At 47.2% G+C, this 18,188-nt stretch overlaps 1 protein-coding gene across 1 annotated transcript in view; it reads left to right on the plus strand.

Moving 5' to 3' along the window:
- Positions 1-16,207, plus strand: part of LOC143300326 (neuronal acetylcholine receptor subunit alpha-10-like) — a 213,011-nt gene extending 196,804 nt beyond the window's left edge. The window contains exons 6-8 of the mRNA XM_076613927.1: positions 3,690-3,832; positions 10,689-10,971; positions 15,447-16,207. Coding sequence (XP_076470042.1) covers positions 3,690-3,832; positions 10,689-10,971; positions 15,447-16,207 — 1,187 coding nt within the window. The remainder of the gene's footprint in view (positions 1-3,689; positions 3,833-10,688; positions 10,972-15,446) is intronic.
- Positions 16,208-18,188: the final 1,981 nt, after the last annotated feature.

Below are 18,188 nucleotides of genomic sequence, written 5' to 3' on the forward strand. Positions count from 1 at the left end.
GACTACACACACACACACACACACACACACACACACACACACACACACACACACACACACACACACACTGCGTACATACATTTTAACATACATGTGTATCTAACAGCTACCCTAACACATACGCACACATAGGCAGGCACAAACTTACATAAACACACGCACACACAATACACATTCATATACATGCATGAAGTTATGTACACATACATATATATACACACATAGTCAAGCAGAGCTATCGCAAAGGAAGTGGACCTGCCACAATTGAACTTATTGCTGAGGGAAAAGGTGAGTTTTGAGACGAGATTTAAATGATGCGAGGGAATCAGAATGACGGAGGTTATCAGGGAGCTTGTTCCACGTCTTTGGCGATTGAAAAGAAAACGATCTGTGTCCATAGGTCTTACTTCTGACGTGGGGTATCCTGAGAAGTCGAGTATCAGAGGAAGAACGGAGCTTTCAACCAGGTGACTGAACAAGTTGCACCTCGCAACGCACAGCTGTAAGATGGACATCGCTGTCTGACTGACATAGCCTGGAACAGGACATCAGAACAACATGCACAAGAAAAAAAAACCCAACAAAGACCCTTCAACCTGATAACCGGTAGAGAAAGAGAGCCAACAAACCAGCCCACTGGAGAGAGGGTGGGAGGGGGAGGGGGGAGAGAGAAAACTCAGAACTCAGAAAGTTTAATGTACATCGGCCTTGGGCCACAATACAATGGGGAAGGGTGGGTCGGTGAGGTTGCATATAACGTTGTGTTATCCATAGCAACAACAAAAACAAGTACAAACTGAATGAATATATACTTAAACAATGTGCCCATCATATAGACAATCGTTTTTATATAGTATTTCACCATGCTTGATCACTGACTGCAGATGAACTTTTTCCTTGTATTGATAGCATGGAAAATATATCTTGATACATTATGTCTGTGATTGAAATTTGTTGCTCCAAGTAACACATGCAAGGGGGGTCTAGCCGATTCTTTTAATATTCTCTTTCTTAAATCTTCATATACGATGCAGCTGAATAAAAAGTGCTGCTCGTTCTCAACTTCATCCCCGTACAAAATGGGCATGCTCTGCCCTGATCTGAATGACTGTATCGATGTACATTGTTGTTGAGTGGTAGAACGTTGAATCTTGTTTGTGTTATAGCAACGCGGAGAGAGAGAGAGAGAGAGAGAGAGAGAGAGAGAGAGAGAGAGAACACTGAACACTTAATGTCAATAGCTTTACAGCCCTAATGACATGGGTGTTCATAATACAAATAACAACATGCATCAATAGTAATAATATTGATGAAAACCAAAGCCAAAACGAAATCGATCAATCTGTGCAACAAAGTGCAGTTCGACCATCCATTCAAAGTAATGGCATGTAGTGAGAAATAAAAACAAAAAACATATATAAATGTATAACATAAATATTTTCCATATGAGAATGACAACACAGATTGAGAGAGAGAGAGAGAGAGAGAGAGAGAGAGAGAACACTATCAGGAAGTAGCGACGCTAATGGACAGGGCCCAGCTATATCAGCAGTGCACACACCATTCTGACAAACAGGGGGCCCATGCTGGTGCAGCGAGAGCAGTGTGGGGCAGTGTGGTCCATTGACGGCAGGGTCTCCTGACTCTACCCGCTTTGTCCTAGTGCCCCGGGGGTGGGGGTGGGGGGGCAGCGGAAACCGGGTTACGTCAGGGGATTATCCTCGCACCAAACTGCCACTGAGGCCCACACATGTTCCCCTTCCACAAACCGCCCATCACAAAGCGCCGTGCTTGGTGCAGCACTTCTTACTGGGCCCCCACATGAAAAGGTCCCCCCCCCCCCCCCCCCCCCCCCCCCCCGGGTCATGTCAGCTACCTCAGAGCATCATTATCACCATCGTCATCATTGTCATCATCGTTATTATCTTCATCATCATCATCATCATCATGATTGTCATCATCTTCATCATCACAACTACCACCGCCATCATCATCATCATCATCACCATCAACTTTTAAGTTTGGATGTACGTTTTTGTGTATGTGTGCATTGTGTTTATGTATGAGTGTACAGTTTGCTCGCTACATTTGGTGTGTATATGTAACATGGAAGCAGTTTTGATGTATAAAACCCCGTGTTTTGTCAAGCGCCCAGAGAAGGTTTCTGGATAGTTTGTTATATAAGTTTCCATCCTGTTACTATGACCATCATCATCCTAATGGTATATATATAACGTAATAAATCTTGCTCGTGAAAATTACCCTCAAAACTGGATACAAACTGATCATCCACACACGTGGACACCACAATATCTCCCGCCTGGAGCAAAGGGGAAGGGAGAATTTGGGGGGGGGGGGGGAGAGAGAGAGAGAGAGAGAGAGAGAGAGAGAGAGAGAGAGAGAGAGACTTTCTGTCGTTCCTGTGGTCAGGATCGTGGCAACAGAAGAAAAAAACATCTCCGGGAGAACGTTCTGAATGAGGGGGGGGCGATCAGTGTTGATGCACCGGAAGGATCACAGTATGCTGGTCCCTCCACCCCAGTACAGCCCACAGCCTTAATAGCACACATCAGTGTACCGGCACGTGCCATAGCCTGGGGTTGGGGGAGGGGAGGCAATAGGGGATTGGGGAAGGGGGGTGAGAATGGAGGCAAATGAATCTTAGCAAACTCCTCACCAAAGTCACTGAGGCTACCCCCACCTCAAACACGGCCATCCCCAAACACAGGCTGCATTCTTGTCTGCCTACCTGACTACTGGTCAGGCATGGGGAATATAGGGCATGTGTCTATAGCATGGGGAACATAGGGCACGTGTCTATAGCATGGGGAACATAGGGCATGTGTCTATAGCATGGGGGAACATAGGGCATGTATCTATAGCATGGGGAACATAGGGTACTTGTCTATAGCATGGGGGAACATAGGTCACGTGTCTATAGTATGGGGAACATAGGGCATGTGTCTATAGCATGGGGAACATAGGGTACTTGTCTATAGCATGGGGGAACATAGGTCACGTGTCTATAGCATGGGGAACATAGGGCATGTGTCTATAGCATGGGGAACATAGGTCACGTGTCTATAGCATGGGGGAACATAAGGCATGTGTCTATAGCATGGGGGAACATAGGGCATGTGTCTATAGCATGGGGAACATAGGGTGCTTGTCTATAGCATGGGGAACATAGGTCACGTGTCTGTAGCATAGGGAAAATAGGTCACGTGTCTATAGCATGGGGAACATAGGGTCCCTTTGTATAGCATGGGGCACATAGAGCATGTGTCTATAGCATGGGGTATTGGCCACAGCATGGGGCACATAGCGTACCTTTGTATAGCATGGGGCACATAGCGTACCTTTGTATAGCATGGGGCACATAGCATGTGTCTGTAGCATGGGGTATTGGCCACAGCATGGGGCACATAGGGCAGGTGTCCATTGTGAGATGCTAAGAGGTCAGAAGGGACGTGACCCGTTGACTGGGTGTGAGATTAAAGAGAGAAGGCAAGCAGAGAGAGACAGAGAGACAGAGAAGAGAGAGAGGAAGAGAGAGAGAGTCTATAGTGCACCAACACCAACATAGTATGTGCTGAAAGATAACCGAGAGCACCGTCATGTGATATTGTAAGGACACGTTTTTCAAAGCCACATTTAATGAAGAAGTCGCGCGGTGCTGTGTGTGACAGGCAAGTACCCGTTCGACACCCAGAAGTGCGACATCCGCTACCTGACGTGGATGCACACCAACCGCACGCTGACCGTGGCCCCAGAGTTTGACATCATCAACCTGGACGCCCAGCTGCCCAACGGGGAGTGGGACATCACCAAGGTCAGCCCCCCACCCCTAACCAATCCCACCCCTAACCCAACCAACCCCTAACCCAACCCAACCCCTAACCTATCCCACCCCTAATCCACCCCACCCCTATCCCCAACCCACCCCTGACCCACCCAACCCCTAACCTATCTCACCCCTAAACTGTCCCACCCCTAATGCACCCCACCCCTAACCCGACCCACCCCTAACCAACCCAACCCCTAATCTATCCCATCCCTAACTTATCCCACCCTTAATCCACCCCACCCATAACCTATCCCACCCATAACTTATCCCACCCCTAATCCACCCCATCCCTAATCCACCCCACCCCTAACCCACCCCACCCCTAACCCACCCAACCCCTAACCTATCCCACCCCTAATCCACCCCACCCCTAACCAACCCAACCCCTAACCCAACCCACCCCTAACCCACCCAACCCCTAACCTATCCCACCCCTAATCCACCCCACCCCTAACCAACCCAACCCCTAACCCAACCCACCCCTAACCCACCCACCCCTAATCCACCCCACCCCTAACCCAACCCAACCCCTAACCAACCCAACCCCTAACCCAACCCACCCCTAACCTATCCCACCCCTAACCCATCTCATCCCTAGCTCACTTATCCTTTAACCAATTCTACCCCTTACCCACCCCACCTTTAACCCACCCCACCCCTAACCCATCTCATCCCTAGCTCACTTATCTCTCAACCAATTCTACCCCTTACCCAGGCCATCCCTAACCCACCCCACCCATAACCCACCCCAACCCTAACGCACCCACCCCATCACATCCCTAACTCACCCCACCCCTAACCATAAATCGCTTTGATCTGTCTCTGCACTAGATTCAGTGCTATATAAATAGTTATATTATTATCATTATTATTGTTATTAACCTATCCCACACAACCCCCTTAGCTCACCCGGCCCATAACCCACCCTGACCCTAACCCACCACACCCTTAACCCGTCCCTTCTGCAGACCTCAACACAAGGTATCCCTTCAGAACTATCTCGCTCCTGTCAGTGATATCGAAACCATCTGAGAGACATGATCAAAAGATCGAATGACATTTCTGGAAAAATCACAAAAGTTTTCCTTCCTTTTAAGTCGGAGTTTCGGCCATCCTCATTCATGTCAAACAGCATTAGTCTGTCTGTACGATTCACTGTAGACCATCAGAGGAGGGGACCGTCCTCTGTCCTCCCATCCCCACCCCAATCCCTCACCCTCACCCCCATCCCCCACCCTACCCCACCAGTTTTGCAAAATGACGTGAACGCTGACCACAAAGTTCAGACGAAAAAAAGATCAGACTCCAGTCGGGTGAATGGACTCGTCGACAACACAGACGTTCTTTTGAACAAGACTGCAGTGTCGTCGTCAGCTTCCAGTCCAGTGACATCTTTGAAGAAAAGAATGACCCAGTCAGAACACACTGTAGACACTGCAAATAACGGAGCTCTCTTCAAGTGACATAGGGCTATGTCAGTAAAGATATAAAAATGCAACTGCAAAAGAATTAAGTGTAAATATTAAATATATGTGATGAATTAATTCAAGTTTAATCGAATGTGTCATGATCAATTTTGGAAACCGTCCAAAACAAATTTTAAATGAAAATAAGCCTATTAATACGCCGGTTAACTACAGTGTGAGGAAAATCATAGCAGAGATACTATGTCTGAGTTTCCATACATACGTTACCAATATTGGTGCCTGTGCTCACACAGAAACCGTGCCAAACAGTCATAACAGGGATCTTGTCACCAACAGAAACAGTGCCATACAATCAAAACAGGGATGTTGTCACAAACAGAAACAGTGCCATGCAATCAAGGGATGTTGTCACCAACAGAAACAGTGCCAAACAGTCATAACAGGGATGTTGTCACCAACAGAAACAGTGCCAAACAGTCATAACAGGGATGTTGTCACAAACAGAAACAGTGCCATACAATCAAAACAGGGATGTTGTCACAACAGAAACAGTGCCATACAATCAAGGGATGTTGTCACCAACAGAAACAGTGCCATACGATCAAAACAGGGATGTTGTCACAAAACAGAAATATGCAGTACAATCAAAACAGGGATGTTGCCACAAAACAGAAACAGTGCCATACAATCAAACAATCAAAACAGGGATGTCGCCACAAAACAGAAATATGCAACACAATCAAAACCGGGTTGTTGTCACAAAATAGAAATAGACAACACAATCAAAACAGGGATGTTGTCACAAAACAGAAATATGCAACACAATCAAAAGAGGAATGTTGTCACAAAACAGAAATATGCAACACAATCAAAAGAGGAATGTTGTCACAAAACAGAAATATGCAACACAGTCAAAACAGGGATGTTGTCACAAAACAGAAATATGCAACACAATCAAAACAGGGATGTTGTCACAAAACAGAAATATGCAACACAATCAAAAGAGGAATGTTGTCACAAAACAGAAATATGCAACACAATCAAAACAGGGATGTTGTCAGATCATGCCAGTGAGGTCCCATTTCCATCATTGTTTTCAAATGCTCGTGCCAGCTTCCACTTTTCCTGCCGGAGGCAGACATCCAACAATACTGTTTTCCCAGAAGATGGCAGTTTAAATGAGGCATGTGACCAACTTAAAGCCACAGTTTCCCCAGCTTTGCAGCAGACACAAGTGTGCACAATGTCGTGAATCACCCCGATGTCCGAGGCTCTATAAAACTTGCTTTCAACTTGGAAAAGTTGTGGTGGAAAAAAAAAAAAGGCCTGTTCCCAGTCTCCCTTCGTTTTCATCAATTGAGCACCCCTCCACCCCCCCCCCCCCCCCCCCCCCCCCCCCTCCACTCAATACAGCGATCATCTCAAAGAGTTGTCAACCCTCCCCTCCACCCCTCCCCCCCCCACACACACACACTCAATCCAGTGATCATCTCAAAGAGTTTTCAAACCTCCCCTCCACCCCCACCCCCCTCCCTCCCCCCCACACTCAATCCAGTGATCATCTCAAAGAGTTTTCAAACCTCCCCTCCACCCCCACCCCCCTCCCTCCCCCCCACACTCAATCCAGTGATCATCTCAAAGAGTTTTCAAACCTCCCCTCCCCCCCCACCCCCCTCCCCCCCCCCCCCACTCAATCCAGTGATCATCTCAAAGAGTTTCCAACCCCCCTCCCCCCCCCCCACTCAATCCAGTGATCATCTCAAAGAGTTTCCAACCCCCCTCCCCCCTCCCTCCCCCCACTCAATCCAGTGATCATCTCAAAGAGTTGCCAACCCTTCCCTCCACCCGCCCCGACCCCCCCCCCCCCCCCCCCCCCACACACACACACACACACACTCAATCCAGTGATCATCTCAAGGAGTTTTCAAACCTCCCCTCTACCCCCACACCCCACCCACACTCAATCCAGTGATCATCTCAAAGAGTTTCCAACCCCCCTCCCCCCCTCCCCCCTCCCTCCCCCCACTCAATCCAGTGATCATCTCAAAGAGTTGCCAACCCTTCCCTCCACCCGCCCCGACCCCCCCCCCCCCCCCCCCACACACACACACACACACTCAATCCAGTGATCATCTCAAGGAGTTTTCAAACCTCCCCTCTACCCCCACACCCCACCCACACTCAATCCAGTGATCATCTCAAGGAGTTTTCAAACCTCCCCTCTACCCCCACACCCCACCCACACTCAATCCAGTGATCATCTCAAGGAGTTTTCAAACCTCCCCTCTACCCCCACACCCCACCCACACTCAATCCAGTGATCATCTCAAAGAGTTTTCAAACCTCCCCTCCACCCCCACCCCCCTCCCACCCCCCACTCAATCCAGTGATCATCTCAAAGAGTTTCCAACCCTCCCCTCCACCACCTCCCCCCCCCCCACTCAATCCAGTGATCATCTCAAAGAGTTGTCAAACCTCCCCTCTACCCCCTCACCCCACCCACACTCAATCCAGTGATCATCTCAAGAGTTTTCAAACCTCCCCTCTACCACCACACCCCACCCCCACTCAATCCAGTGATCATCTCAAAGGGTTTCCAACTCCCCCCCTCAAACCCCCCCCCCCCCCCCTTTTCCCCTTTCAAACCCCTACCTCTCTCTCTCTGTGTCTCTGCCTGCTTCTCTCTGTCTCTTTCTCTGTCTCTGTCTCTCTCTGTCTCTATCTCTCTCTGACTCTGTGTGTATGTGTGTATGTGTATATGTGTGTGTGTGTGTCTGTCTGTCTGTCTCTCTCTCTCTGTGTCTCTGTCTCGCTCTGTGTGGGTGTCTCTCTCTGTCTCTCTATCTCTGTCTGTCTGTCTGTATGTATGTCTGTCTGTCTCCTCCTTCTTCTGTGTGTGTGTGTGTGTGAGTGAGTGTGTGTGTGTGTGTGTGTGTGTGTGTGTGTGTGTGTGTGTGTGTGTGTGTGTGTGTGTGTGTGTGTGTGTGACCTTTTTTTTTTTTTGGGTTTCAGTTTGTTTTTTGGTGTGTATGTGGAGGGTGTGTGGGGGGGGGGGGGAGTTTGTTTTGTTTCGTTTCGTGTATTTGGTTTTTGGTGATTACTTTTTGGTGTAATAATGTGTAAGTTGATTTAATTTGTATTACTTATTGGTGTAATAATGTGTCAGTTCATTTCATTTGTCTTACTTTTTGGTGTAATAATGTATCAGTTGATTTCATTTGTCTTACTTTTTGGTGTAATAATGTATCAGTTGATTTCATTTGTCTTACTTTTTGGTGTAATAATGTGTCGGTTGATTTTATTTGTCTTTCTTTTTGCTGTAATATCAGTTGATTTCATTTGTCTTACTTTTTGCTGTAATAATGTGTCAGTTGATTTCATTTGTCTTACTTTTGGCTGTAATAATGTGTCAGTTATTTCATTTGTCTTACTTTTTGCTGTAATAATGTGTAAGTTGATTTCTTTTGTCTTACTTTTTGCTGTAATAATGTCAGTTGATTTCATTTGTCTTACTTTTTGCTGTAATAATGTGTCAGTTGATTTTACTTTGTAATAATGTGTAAGTTGATTTCTTTTGTCTTACTTTTTGCTGTAATAATGTGTCAGTTGATTTTATTTGTCTTACTTTTTTGGTGTAATAATGTATCAGTTGATTTCATTTGTATTACTTTTTGGTGTAATAATGTGTCGGTTGATTTTATTTGTCTTACTTTTTGCTGTAATATCAGTTGATTTCATTTGTCTTACTTTTTGGTGTAATAATTTGTCGGTTGATTTTATTTGTCTTACTTTTTGCTGTAATAATGTGTCAGTTGATTTCATTTGTCTTACTTTTTGGTGTAATAATGTGTCAGTTGATTTCATTTGTCTTACTTTTTGCTGTAATAATGTATCAGTTGATTTCATTTGTCTTACTTTTTGCTGTAATAATGTGTCAGTTGATTTCATTTGTCTTACTTTTTGGTGTAATAATGTGTCAGTTGATTTTATTTGTCTTACGTCTTGCTGTAATATCAGTTGATTTCATTTGTCTTACTTTTTGCTGTAATAATGTGTCAGTTGATTTCATTTGTCTTACTTTTTGCTGTAATAATGTGTCAGTTGATTTCATTTGTCTTACTTTTTGCTGTAATAATGTGTCAGTTGATTTCATTTGTCTTACTTTTTGCTGTAATAATGTGTCAGTTGATTTCATTTGTCTTACTTTTTGCTGTAATAATTTGTCAGTTGATTTCATTTGTCTTACTTTTTGCTGTAATAATGTGTCGGTTGATTTCATTTGTCTTACTTTTTGGTGTAATAATGTGTCAGTTATTTCATTTGTCTTACTTTTTGCTGTAATAATGTGTCGGTTGATTTCATTTGTCTTACTTTTTGCTGTAATAATGTGTCGGTTGATTTCATTTGTCTTAATTTTTGCTGTAATAATGTGTCGGTTGATTTCATTTGTCTTACTTTTTGCTGTAATAATGTGTCAGTTGATTTCATTTGTCTTACTTTTTGCTGTAATAATGTGTAAGTTGATTTCATTTGTCTTACTTTTTGGTGTAATAATGTGTCAGTTGATTTCATTTGTCTTACTTTTTGGTGTAATAATGTGTCAGCTGATTTCATTTGTCTTACTTTTTGGTGTAATAATGTGTCAGTTGATTTCATTTGTCTTACTTTTTGCTGTAATAATGTGTAAGTTGATTTCATTTGTCTTACTTTTTGCTGTAATAATGTGTAAGTTGATTTCATTTGTCTTACTTTTTGCTGTAATAATGTGTAAGTTGATTTCATTTGTCTTACTTTTTGCTGTAATAATGTGTCGGTTGATTTCTTTTGTTCTTCCCTGTGTAGTGTGTTGTTTTGTGGCGTTCTTCATTGTGTGCTTTGTCATGTCGTGCAGTGTCACGCGATGTCATGTCATATCATGTGATGTCTTGTGACATGGTGTGATGCGCGTCATGTGATGTCATATGACCGCCATGTGATGTTAAGTGAATGTCATGGGATGGGATGGGATGTCATATCCTGTGATGTCATATGACGCCATGGGATGTAAATGTCATGGGATGGGATGTCATATCCTGTGATGTCATATGACGCCATGTGATGTTAAGTGAATGTCATGGGATGGGATGGGATGTCATATCCTGTGACGTCATATGACGCCATGGGATGTAAATGTCATGGGATGGGATGTCATATCCTGTGATGTCATATGACGGCATGTGATGTGAATGTCATGGGATGTCACATCCTGTGATGTCATATGACGCCATGTGATGTGAACGTCATGGAATGTCACATCCTGAGACGCCATACGACGCCACGTGATGACGTCACGGGAAGTGACGCCACACCAACCCCCACCCCGTGGTATGTGTGTGTGTGTGTGTGTGTGTGTGTGTGTGTGTGTGTGTGTACAGACGGAGGCCCGACACTACTCGTACCCCAGCACCTACAGGCTGGGCTGGGAACACACGGGCACCACCTTCGTCGTCTACCTCCGGCGGAAGCGGACGTTCTACATCCTGAACACCATCATCCCCGTGGTGATGCTGTCCCTGCTCAACGTGCTCGTCTTCATCCTGCCTGCAGACTGCGGGGAGCGCATGGCCCTCGCCGTGACCGTCCTCCTCTCCTTCACCGTCTACCTGGGCATCATCTCCGACAACATGCCCAAGACCTCAGAGAGCCTGTCCGTCCTCGGTACGTTGGAGGGGTAGGGGGGAGGGGGGGAGGGGGGGGAGGGGTGGGGGGTTGCTGAGTGGGGCAGGGGGCGGGGGTGGTCAGGTGGTCAGGGTTGTGGGGGTGGGGTGGGGGGTCGGGGGCTAGAGAGAACCAGTGCATTAACGTCATTAAGAATCGGCTGTCGTCCTTGCAAAGTGGAGAAGGGATTTTTTTGGGGTGGGTGGGGGGGGGGGGTGGATGGAGAGTGAGGGGAGGGGATGACGGGGGGATGGGTGGGGGGAGGGTCTATTTCCTTTTGGGGTGCAGAGATTGATTGTCAGTTTAGGGACGAGGGGATCTGCCTGATTTTCGTCAAGAAAGGGGGCGGGGTGGGGTATAGGAATGGCCGTTGACAAATAGGTTACTTTTTTTTTTTTTTTTTTTTTTTTTGGGTCTGTTTATTTTGCTTTTTTGTTGTTGTTTCTTAAATTAGAAGGCGCCATGATTGTCTCTGATTTTCTTTGAGCTGAACTGTACCCCATTAGTCATGGTACGTTTATGTAGAACTGTTTTTGACTGTGTCTGGTTTTGACATTGTGCAGAGTGCAGCGTGTGTGCAGAGCTAGAGGTGAACCGTCGTGTAGGTTTGATAATAAAGTGTGCCGAACTCAGAGACATAGAAAGATCAAGGAAGACAAACCAACAACAGAGCAGGAAGAGAGAGATGGCGAGGAAGACAGAACGATGGATACCGCGGGAAGGACGTGCTTTGTTATCTTCTTCACTCTTTCGGAGGAGTAGGGACGGGGGGAGGGGGGGGGCGGGGGGGGGCCGGGGGGGGGGGGGGCAGGAAGAGAGTGGGGTAGGAGTGGTTGGGGAGGGAGGTGGGGGAGGAAGGGAAGGGGAAGTTGAGCGGGGACTGAAACAGCGGAGAGGCATTCAGTGAACTGGGAGTGTATAGATGTAGGGAGGGGGGGGGGGGGGGGGGGATGAGGGAAGTGTTGAAAACGATTGTCCAGGAAAGAGCTTTTACAGGGAGAGGTTGGGGGTGGGGGGGGGTGGGGGGGGTCAGGGAAGAAAAATGGAGGGGAGGGAGAAAGGAGAGGGGGGGAGGGTGTGGCAGGAAAGGGGGGAGGGGAGGGGGGTGAGGATGGAGGACAATAGTGCAGAGATCCAGGGTCCAAGCCGCCACTCCGCCTTTCATGGGAACGGCTACACAGGTCTGTGGCAGCGCCACTGTCACTCTATCTGATTAGCACCGCTCTGTCTGTCGGTACCTCCAGCAATGGGAGGGGGAGGAGGAGGGGGGGTGTAGGGGGGCGGAGGGAAGGGGGTCGGTGAATGCCGTATTTGAGACTCCACCCCGCCACCCCCAAACTTTATCCCCCCCCGCGCATACCTACCATGTCAGTGAAGAACCACCACTCCAAACCAAGGCGGCCCCCAAACTCAAACATTTGAGTGTGGAGAGTCTGGTGAGGGGGGAGTGGGTGTCGGGGAGGGGATGGGGAAGGGGGGGGGGGGGATACAAGAATGGAGTTGCCAGCAGACCGCCAACAGGGGAAGTAACTCTCTGACTGCAACAAGTCTGTACATCGATACTGCCCTCAATCTAACCCCCCCCCCCCCCCCACCACCACTTCGCCGTCATCCGAGTTGAGTGAAGGAGAGAGGGGGAGAAGGAAGAAGCAAAGAGAGAAAGAGGGGAAAGAGATGGACACAGGAAAGAGTGAAGTCTATAAGGACACGGGTAATTTATTCAAATATAGGCCACTGAGTTACCATTTAACAAAACAAAAACAAAACAAAAATAATAATAATACAATACAGTGCAACACAATACACTTTGATACATGTAGATCCACAATGGAAATTCAAATGGTTTGGACACAGGGCTGGTAATGTATTCCGCATTCCATTAAATCTACACAAGTAGAGTAATAACTCTCTCCATACGAACGGCGAAAGAGACGTTAACAGCGTTTCACCCCAATTACCATCATCAAAATATTGCAAGCGGAAGGCTCTTATACTGAAGAGGTGAATGTTGACAAAGAATACCACAATTCTGACGACGGAAGCTAAAGGTTGGGTCATTCAGACACCCACTGGACATCCGAAGGGTCTGTGTAGAGGAGAAGAGAGGACTGGCCGTACTGAGTGGGTTAAGCTTCTGTCGTCAGAATTGTGGTATTCTTTGTCAACAAACACCTCTTCAGTATAAGAGCCTTCCGCTTGCAATATTTTGATGGTGGTAATTGGGGTGAAACGCTGTTAACGTCGTCTCTTTCGCCGTTCGTATGGAGAGAGTTAAAAGAAGGAAGGACCAAATGACACACCCCACACATCCATCCACGGTACACCCACACTACCACCAAAAAAACTGAACACACTGCGTGCGTAAAATGGGAATGATGGCGTAAAAATAGAACAATTAGTTTAACCGTTCACATCTGGAGGTTTATTATCATTCCAGGAGAATTTGAAGTTCAGGACAGTTTCAGTTTCAGTTTCAGTAGCTCAAGGAGGCGTCACTGCGTTCGGACAAATCCATATACGCTACACCACATCTGCCAAGCAGATGCCTGACCAGCAGCGTAACCCAACGCGCTTAGTCAGGCCTTGAGGGGAAAAAAAGGTGAATAAATAATAGATACGCTTGCACAAATAAATAAATAAATAAATAATAATTATAATGTAAAAAAAAAGGTGAATAAATAATAGATAAGCTTACACAAATAAATAAATAAATAATAATTGTTATTAAAAAAAAAAGGTAGTAGTAATAATAATAATAATGATAATAATAATAATAATAATAATAATAATAATAATAATAATAATAATAAACAGGACAGTTTTTACGAATCACGTCTCCACTTAATTCCACACCTTGACTGCAGTTTTATTTCAACCTGTATTGTTGTTGTTTGGGTTTTTTACCTGTAGTCAGTGATAACTTTTTCTTTATTCTCCCAACTTAATGTCTATAGCATTTTCATCACACCAGTTCACAAACTCCCAACTTAATTTCTATAGCGTTTTCATCACACCAGTTCACAAACTCCCAACTTAATTTCTATAGCGTTTTCATCACACCAGTTCACAAACTCCCAACTTAATTTCTATAGCGTTTTCATCACACCAGTTCACAAACTCCCAACTTAATTTCTATAGCGTTTTCATCACACCAGTTCACAAACTCCCAACTTAATTTCTATAGCGTTTTCATCACACCAGTTCACAAACTCCCAACTTAATTTCTATAGCGTTTTCATCACACCAGTTCACAAACTCCCAACTTAATTTCTATAGCGTTTTCATCACACCAGTTCACAAACTCCCAACTTAATTTCTATAGCGTTTTCATTACACCAGTTCACAATCTCTCAACTTAATGTCTATAGCGTTTTCATCACACCAGTTCACAAACTCCCAACTTAATTTTTATAGCGTTTTCATTACACCGGTTCACAAACTCCCAACTTAATTTCTATAGCGTTTTCATCACACCAGTTCACAAACTCCCAACTTAATTTCTATAGCGTTTTCATCACACCAGTTCACAAACTCCCAACTTAATTTCTGCAGCGTTTTCATTACACCAGTTCACAAACTCCCAACTTAATTTCTATAGCGTTTTCATCACACCAGTTCACAAACTCCCAACTTAATTTCTATAGCGTTTTCATCACACCAGTTCACAAACTCCCAACTTAATTTCTATAGCGTTTTCATCACACCAGTTCACAAACTCCCAACTTAATTTCTATAGCGTTTTCATTACACCAGTTCACACACTCCCAACTTAATTTCTGTAGCGTTTTCATTACACCAGTTCACACACTCCCAACTTAATTTCTATAGCGTTTTCATTACACCAGTTCACAAATCCGTCAGTTTATTGTCTGTAGTCACTGTAATTGTCATCATTATGCGTGCTTGCGTGCGTATGTGCATATGTTTGTGTGTGTGTTGGGGGGGAGCGGGGGGGGGGGGGCGGAGGGTATGCAAGTGTCTGCGTCTGTGTGCGTATTTGTATTTGTTTTTATCACAACAGATTTCTCTGTGTGAAATTCGGGCTACTCTCCCCAGCGAGAGCGCGTCGCTACACTACAGCGCCACCCTTTTTTTTTTTCTTTTTTTTTTCCTGCGTGCAGTTTTATTTGTTTTTTCCTATCGAAGTGGATTTTTCTACAGAATTTTGCCAGGAACAACCCTTTTGTTGCCGTGGTTTCTTTTACGTGCGCTAAGTGCATGCTGCACACGGGACCTCGGTTTATCGTCTCATCCGAATGACTAGCGTCCAGACCACCACTCAAGGTCTAGTGGAGGGGGAGAAAATATCGGCGGCTGAACCGTGATTCGAACCAGCGCACTCAGATTCTCTCGCTTCCTAGGCGGACGCGTTACCTCTAGGCCATCACTCCACTGTGCATGTGTGTGTGTGTGTGTGTGTGTGTGTGCGTGTGTGTCTGTGTGTGTGTGTGTGTATGTGTGTGTGTGTGTTACAGCGGTGTACCTGACTACCCTCCTAGCGGTGAGCACGATGTCTGTGTGCTGCGCGGGGCTGGTGCTCAACATCCACCATCGGGACCCCTCCCACCCTGTGCCCCCGTCCCTCCGCTGCCTCTTCCTCAAGCACTCACACCCCTCCTCCTGGACCCGCACCTCCACCCTCAAGAGGAAGACCTTCAGGGCAAACTCCGAGCCGCTCCGCACCACCTCGGAGTCGTTCCGCACCACCCAGGACTCCTTTCGCACCAGTGTGGACGTGACGGAGCAGCCACATCGCCTGCAGGAGCTGGGAACCTCTGTGGACTGCAACAGCACAGACCATCTCCGCCGCTTCTCAGACCACCGTCCAGACATTTCGGACCACCGACCAGACCGATCCGATCACCGACCAGACCGTACGGAGCACTGGTCATTGGAACGCGTGGACCAGAGTCCGACAGAGCGCGCGGACCACTTCAAAGACCTGCAGGTGGTTTGTGAGACCAAGGTGAAGGTCAGGGAGAACGGGGAGAACGAGGTGGTCCGTCACGTGAGGCGGGGGCTGAGGGAAGGGGGCGGGGCCTCCTCCAGACGGGAGCGCGCGGGAGTGCCCCGGGAGTGCCAGCGGCTGATGAAGGGCCCCTCCTCGCTCGTCAAGCCCCTCGAGGTCACGTGGCACGAGATCGGCAAGTCGCTGGACCACATCCTGTTTTGGATCTTCTTCATGATCACCAACACCATCACCACCATCATCCTCGTCCTCTTCATGGTCTTGTAACACCTGCCTGCCGCCCTCTCTGCGGTTTTTTTTTTCCCCTGACGTCACAGCACGTGCCAGGGAGGGAGGACGGGGGTGGGGGGGGCGGTGCTGACCCAGCGTTCCCTTCTTCATCGTCTGCTTCTGCACCTCATTCTCCCCCCACCCCACCCCCCTGCCCCCCGTGGTGTCTGACCAAACCAGCGTTGTGGAGCTGTGTGTGAGGCCTGTGTTCTTTCAGGACAGGGCTGGCTGGATCTGTGAGGTCCAGGTACATTTCGTTCAGCACAAGGGGTTTTTTTTTGTGTGTGTGAGAACGGACTCTGATCAGAGGGACGTTGTGTTGGCGACGCCAGCACCGCCAGTCACTGCAGTGTGTGTGTCATGTGGAGACCGTCGTCAGTGTGAGGAGGTGTGCACATGATGAGTGGGCACCTGTCTGATGACTCACATCAACAGCCGCCTTTCTCACGCACCCTCCACTGACCACCTGCACCACTGACTCGAGTGCCAGACAGCCAGTGCACGTCATAGCCTGCAACTGGCCGGCACTACACGTGACTATGGTGTGCATATCTTCTGTTACACTTCACAGCCGTTACAGTTCACCCGTTACGAAGTGACGGGGGGAGGAGAGAGAAATTGTATCGTCACGTACGATAATCATTCCATGCAAACCACGTGCTTGGTGTCTTGAAGGAGTCGCACTTCATCGTCACGTGGAGGAGATCCTCAGTCACCGATCCAGGAACGAACCGATAATAAGAAACTACACATCTTGAAACAAGAGCACTGGGAATAAAAGCACATGTCCGTTACTGTGTGCAGCACAGACTGAAGCTGTGCAGCACGTCGTCAGATGGACAGACTGTGACTGACCGGCAGTGCCGTGCCGTGCTGACCAGTGTCCATTATTTTTTGTTCTGACGTGATGCGATAATCGTCTCCAGCAGGCTGTTTAAAAGTGTCCAGTTTTCATGGTCGCTGGTGTCGCGTTCCGCACTGTTAAACCTGGCCTGTTTTCTGATTGTGCAATGTGGCCTGTTTCATGATCGTGCAATGTGGCCTGTTTCATGATCGTGCAATGTGGCCTGTTTCATGATTGTGCAGTATGGCCTGTTTCCTGATCGTGCAATGTGGTCTGTTTCCTGACTGTGCAATGTGGCCTGTTTCATGATCGTGCAATGTGGCCCGTTTCATGATCGTGCAATGTGGCCTGTTTTGTGGCCTGTTTTCTGATCGTGCAATGTGGCCTGTTCCTGATCGTGCAATGTGGCCTGTTTCATGATCGTGCAATATGGCCCGTTTCATGATCGTGCAGTCCTTCCTGGTTCTGACGAACGTGTAGCGCTTCCATGTTAGCCTTCATGTCGGCCGCCGTCATGAAGGCAGACACTGCCTTGCCTGTAGGGATCTTCCAACGAACGTGCATTGTCCAGTGGTGGAGTGGTGCCCTAGTGGGCTATGATTAGTGGGTGGCCCAAAACTCGGAAAAAGAAACCTGGTCTGAAACATTAAAACTGTGCACACATGGCGTTACTGGTTAGTCGTTCTTAGCTGCCTGAAAGAGCTCCAACGAAGGAGTGCCCGTGAGGCTTGATGGCAGGTTGTTCCATTGGCTCAGGATTCTGGTAAAGAAGCTGTTGCACAGGGGCTGGGTGAGTGGCACGTTCATGGAACAGTCTTTGGGCTCTCCTTGTCCAGCTATCCCCTTTGGTGTAAAAAAGGGACTTATCAATGTCGACCGTGCTGTTGCTGATCTTGTAAAGCATGGTGAGGCAGTTGTGTTGTCTTCTTTTGGCGAGAGGTTCCCACTGCAGAGTATTAAGAATACTGGTCACACAACCTGGTGTCCGATCGCTGTAGCTGAATTTGCGGGCTGCCCTGCGTTGCACTTTCTCGAGGGCAGTGACGTCTTTCTGACAGGGTGGGTCCCAGACGGTGGATGTGTACCTTAAGACAGGTCTGACCTTGGTCTGGTACGTCGCTGACTTGACGATGG

Source organism: Babylonia areolata, chromosome 26, assembly GCF_041734735.1.
Source record: "Babylonia areolata isolate BAREFJ2019XMU chromosome 26, ASM4173473v1, whole genome shotgun sequence".
Classification (NCBI taxonomy): Eukaryota; Metazoa; Mollusca; class Gastropoda; order Neogastropoda; family Buccinidae; genus Babylonia; species Babylonia areolata.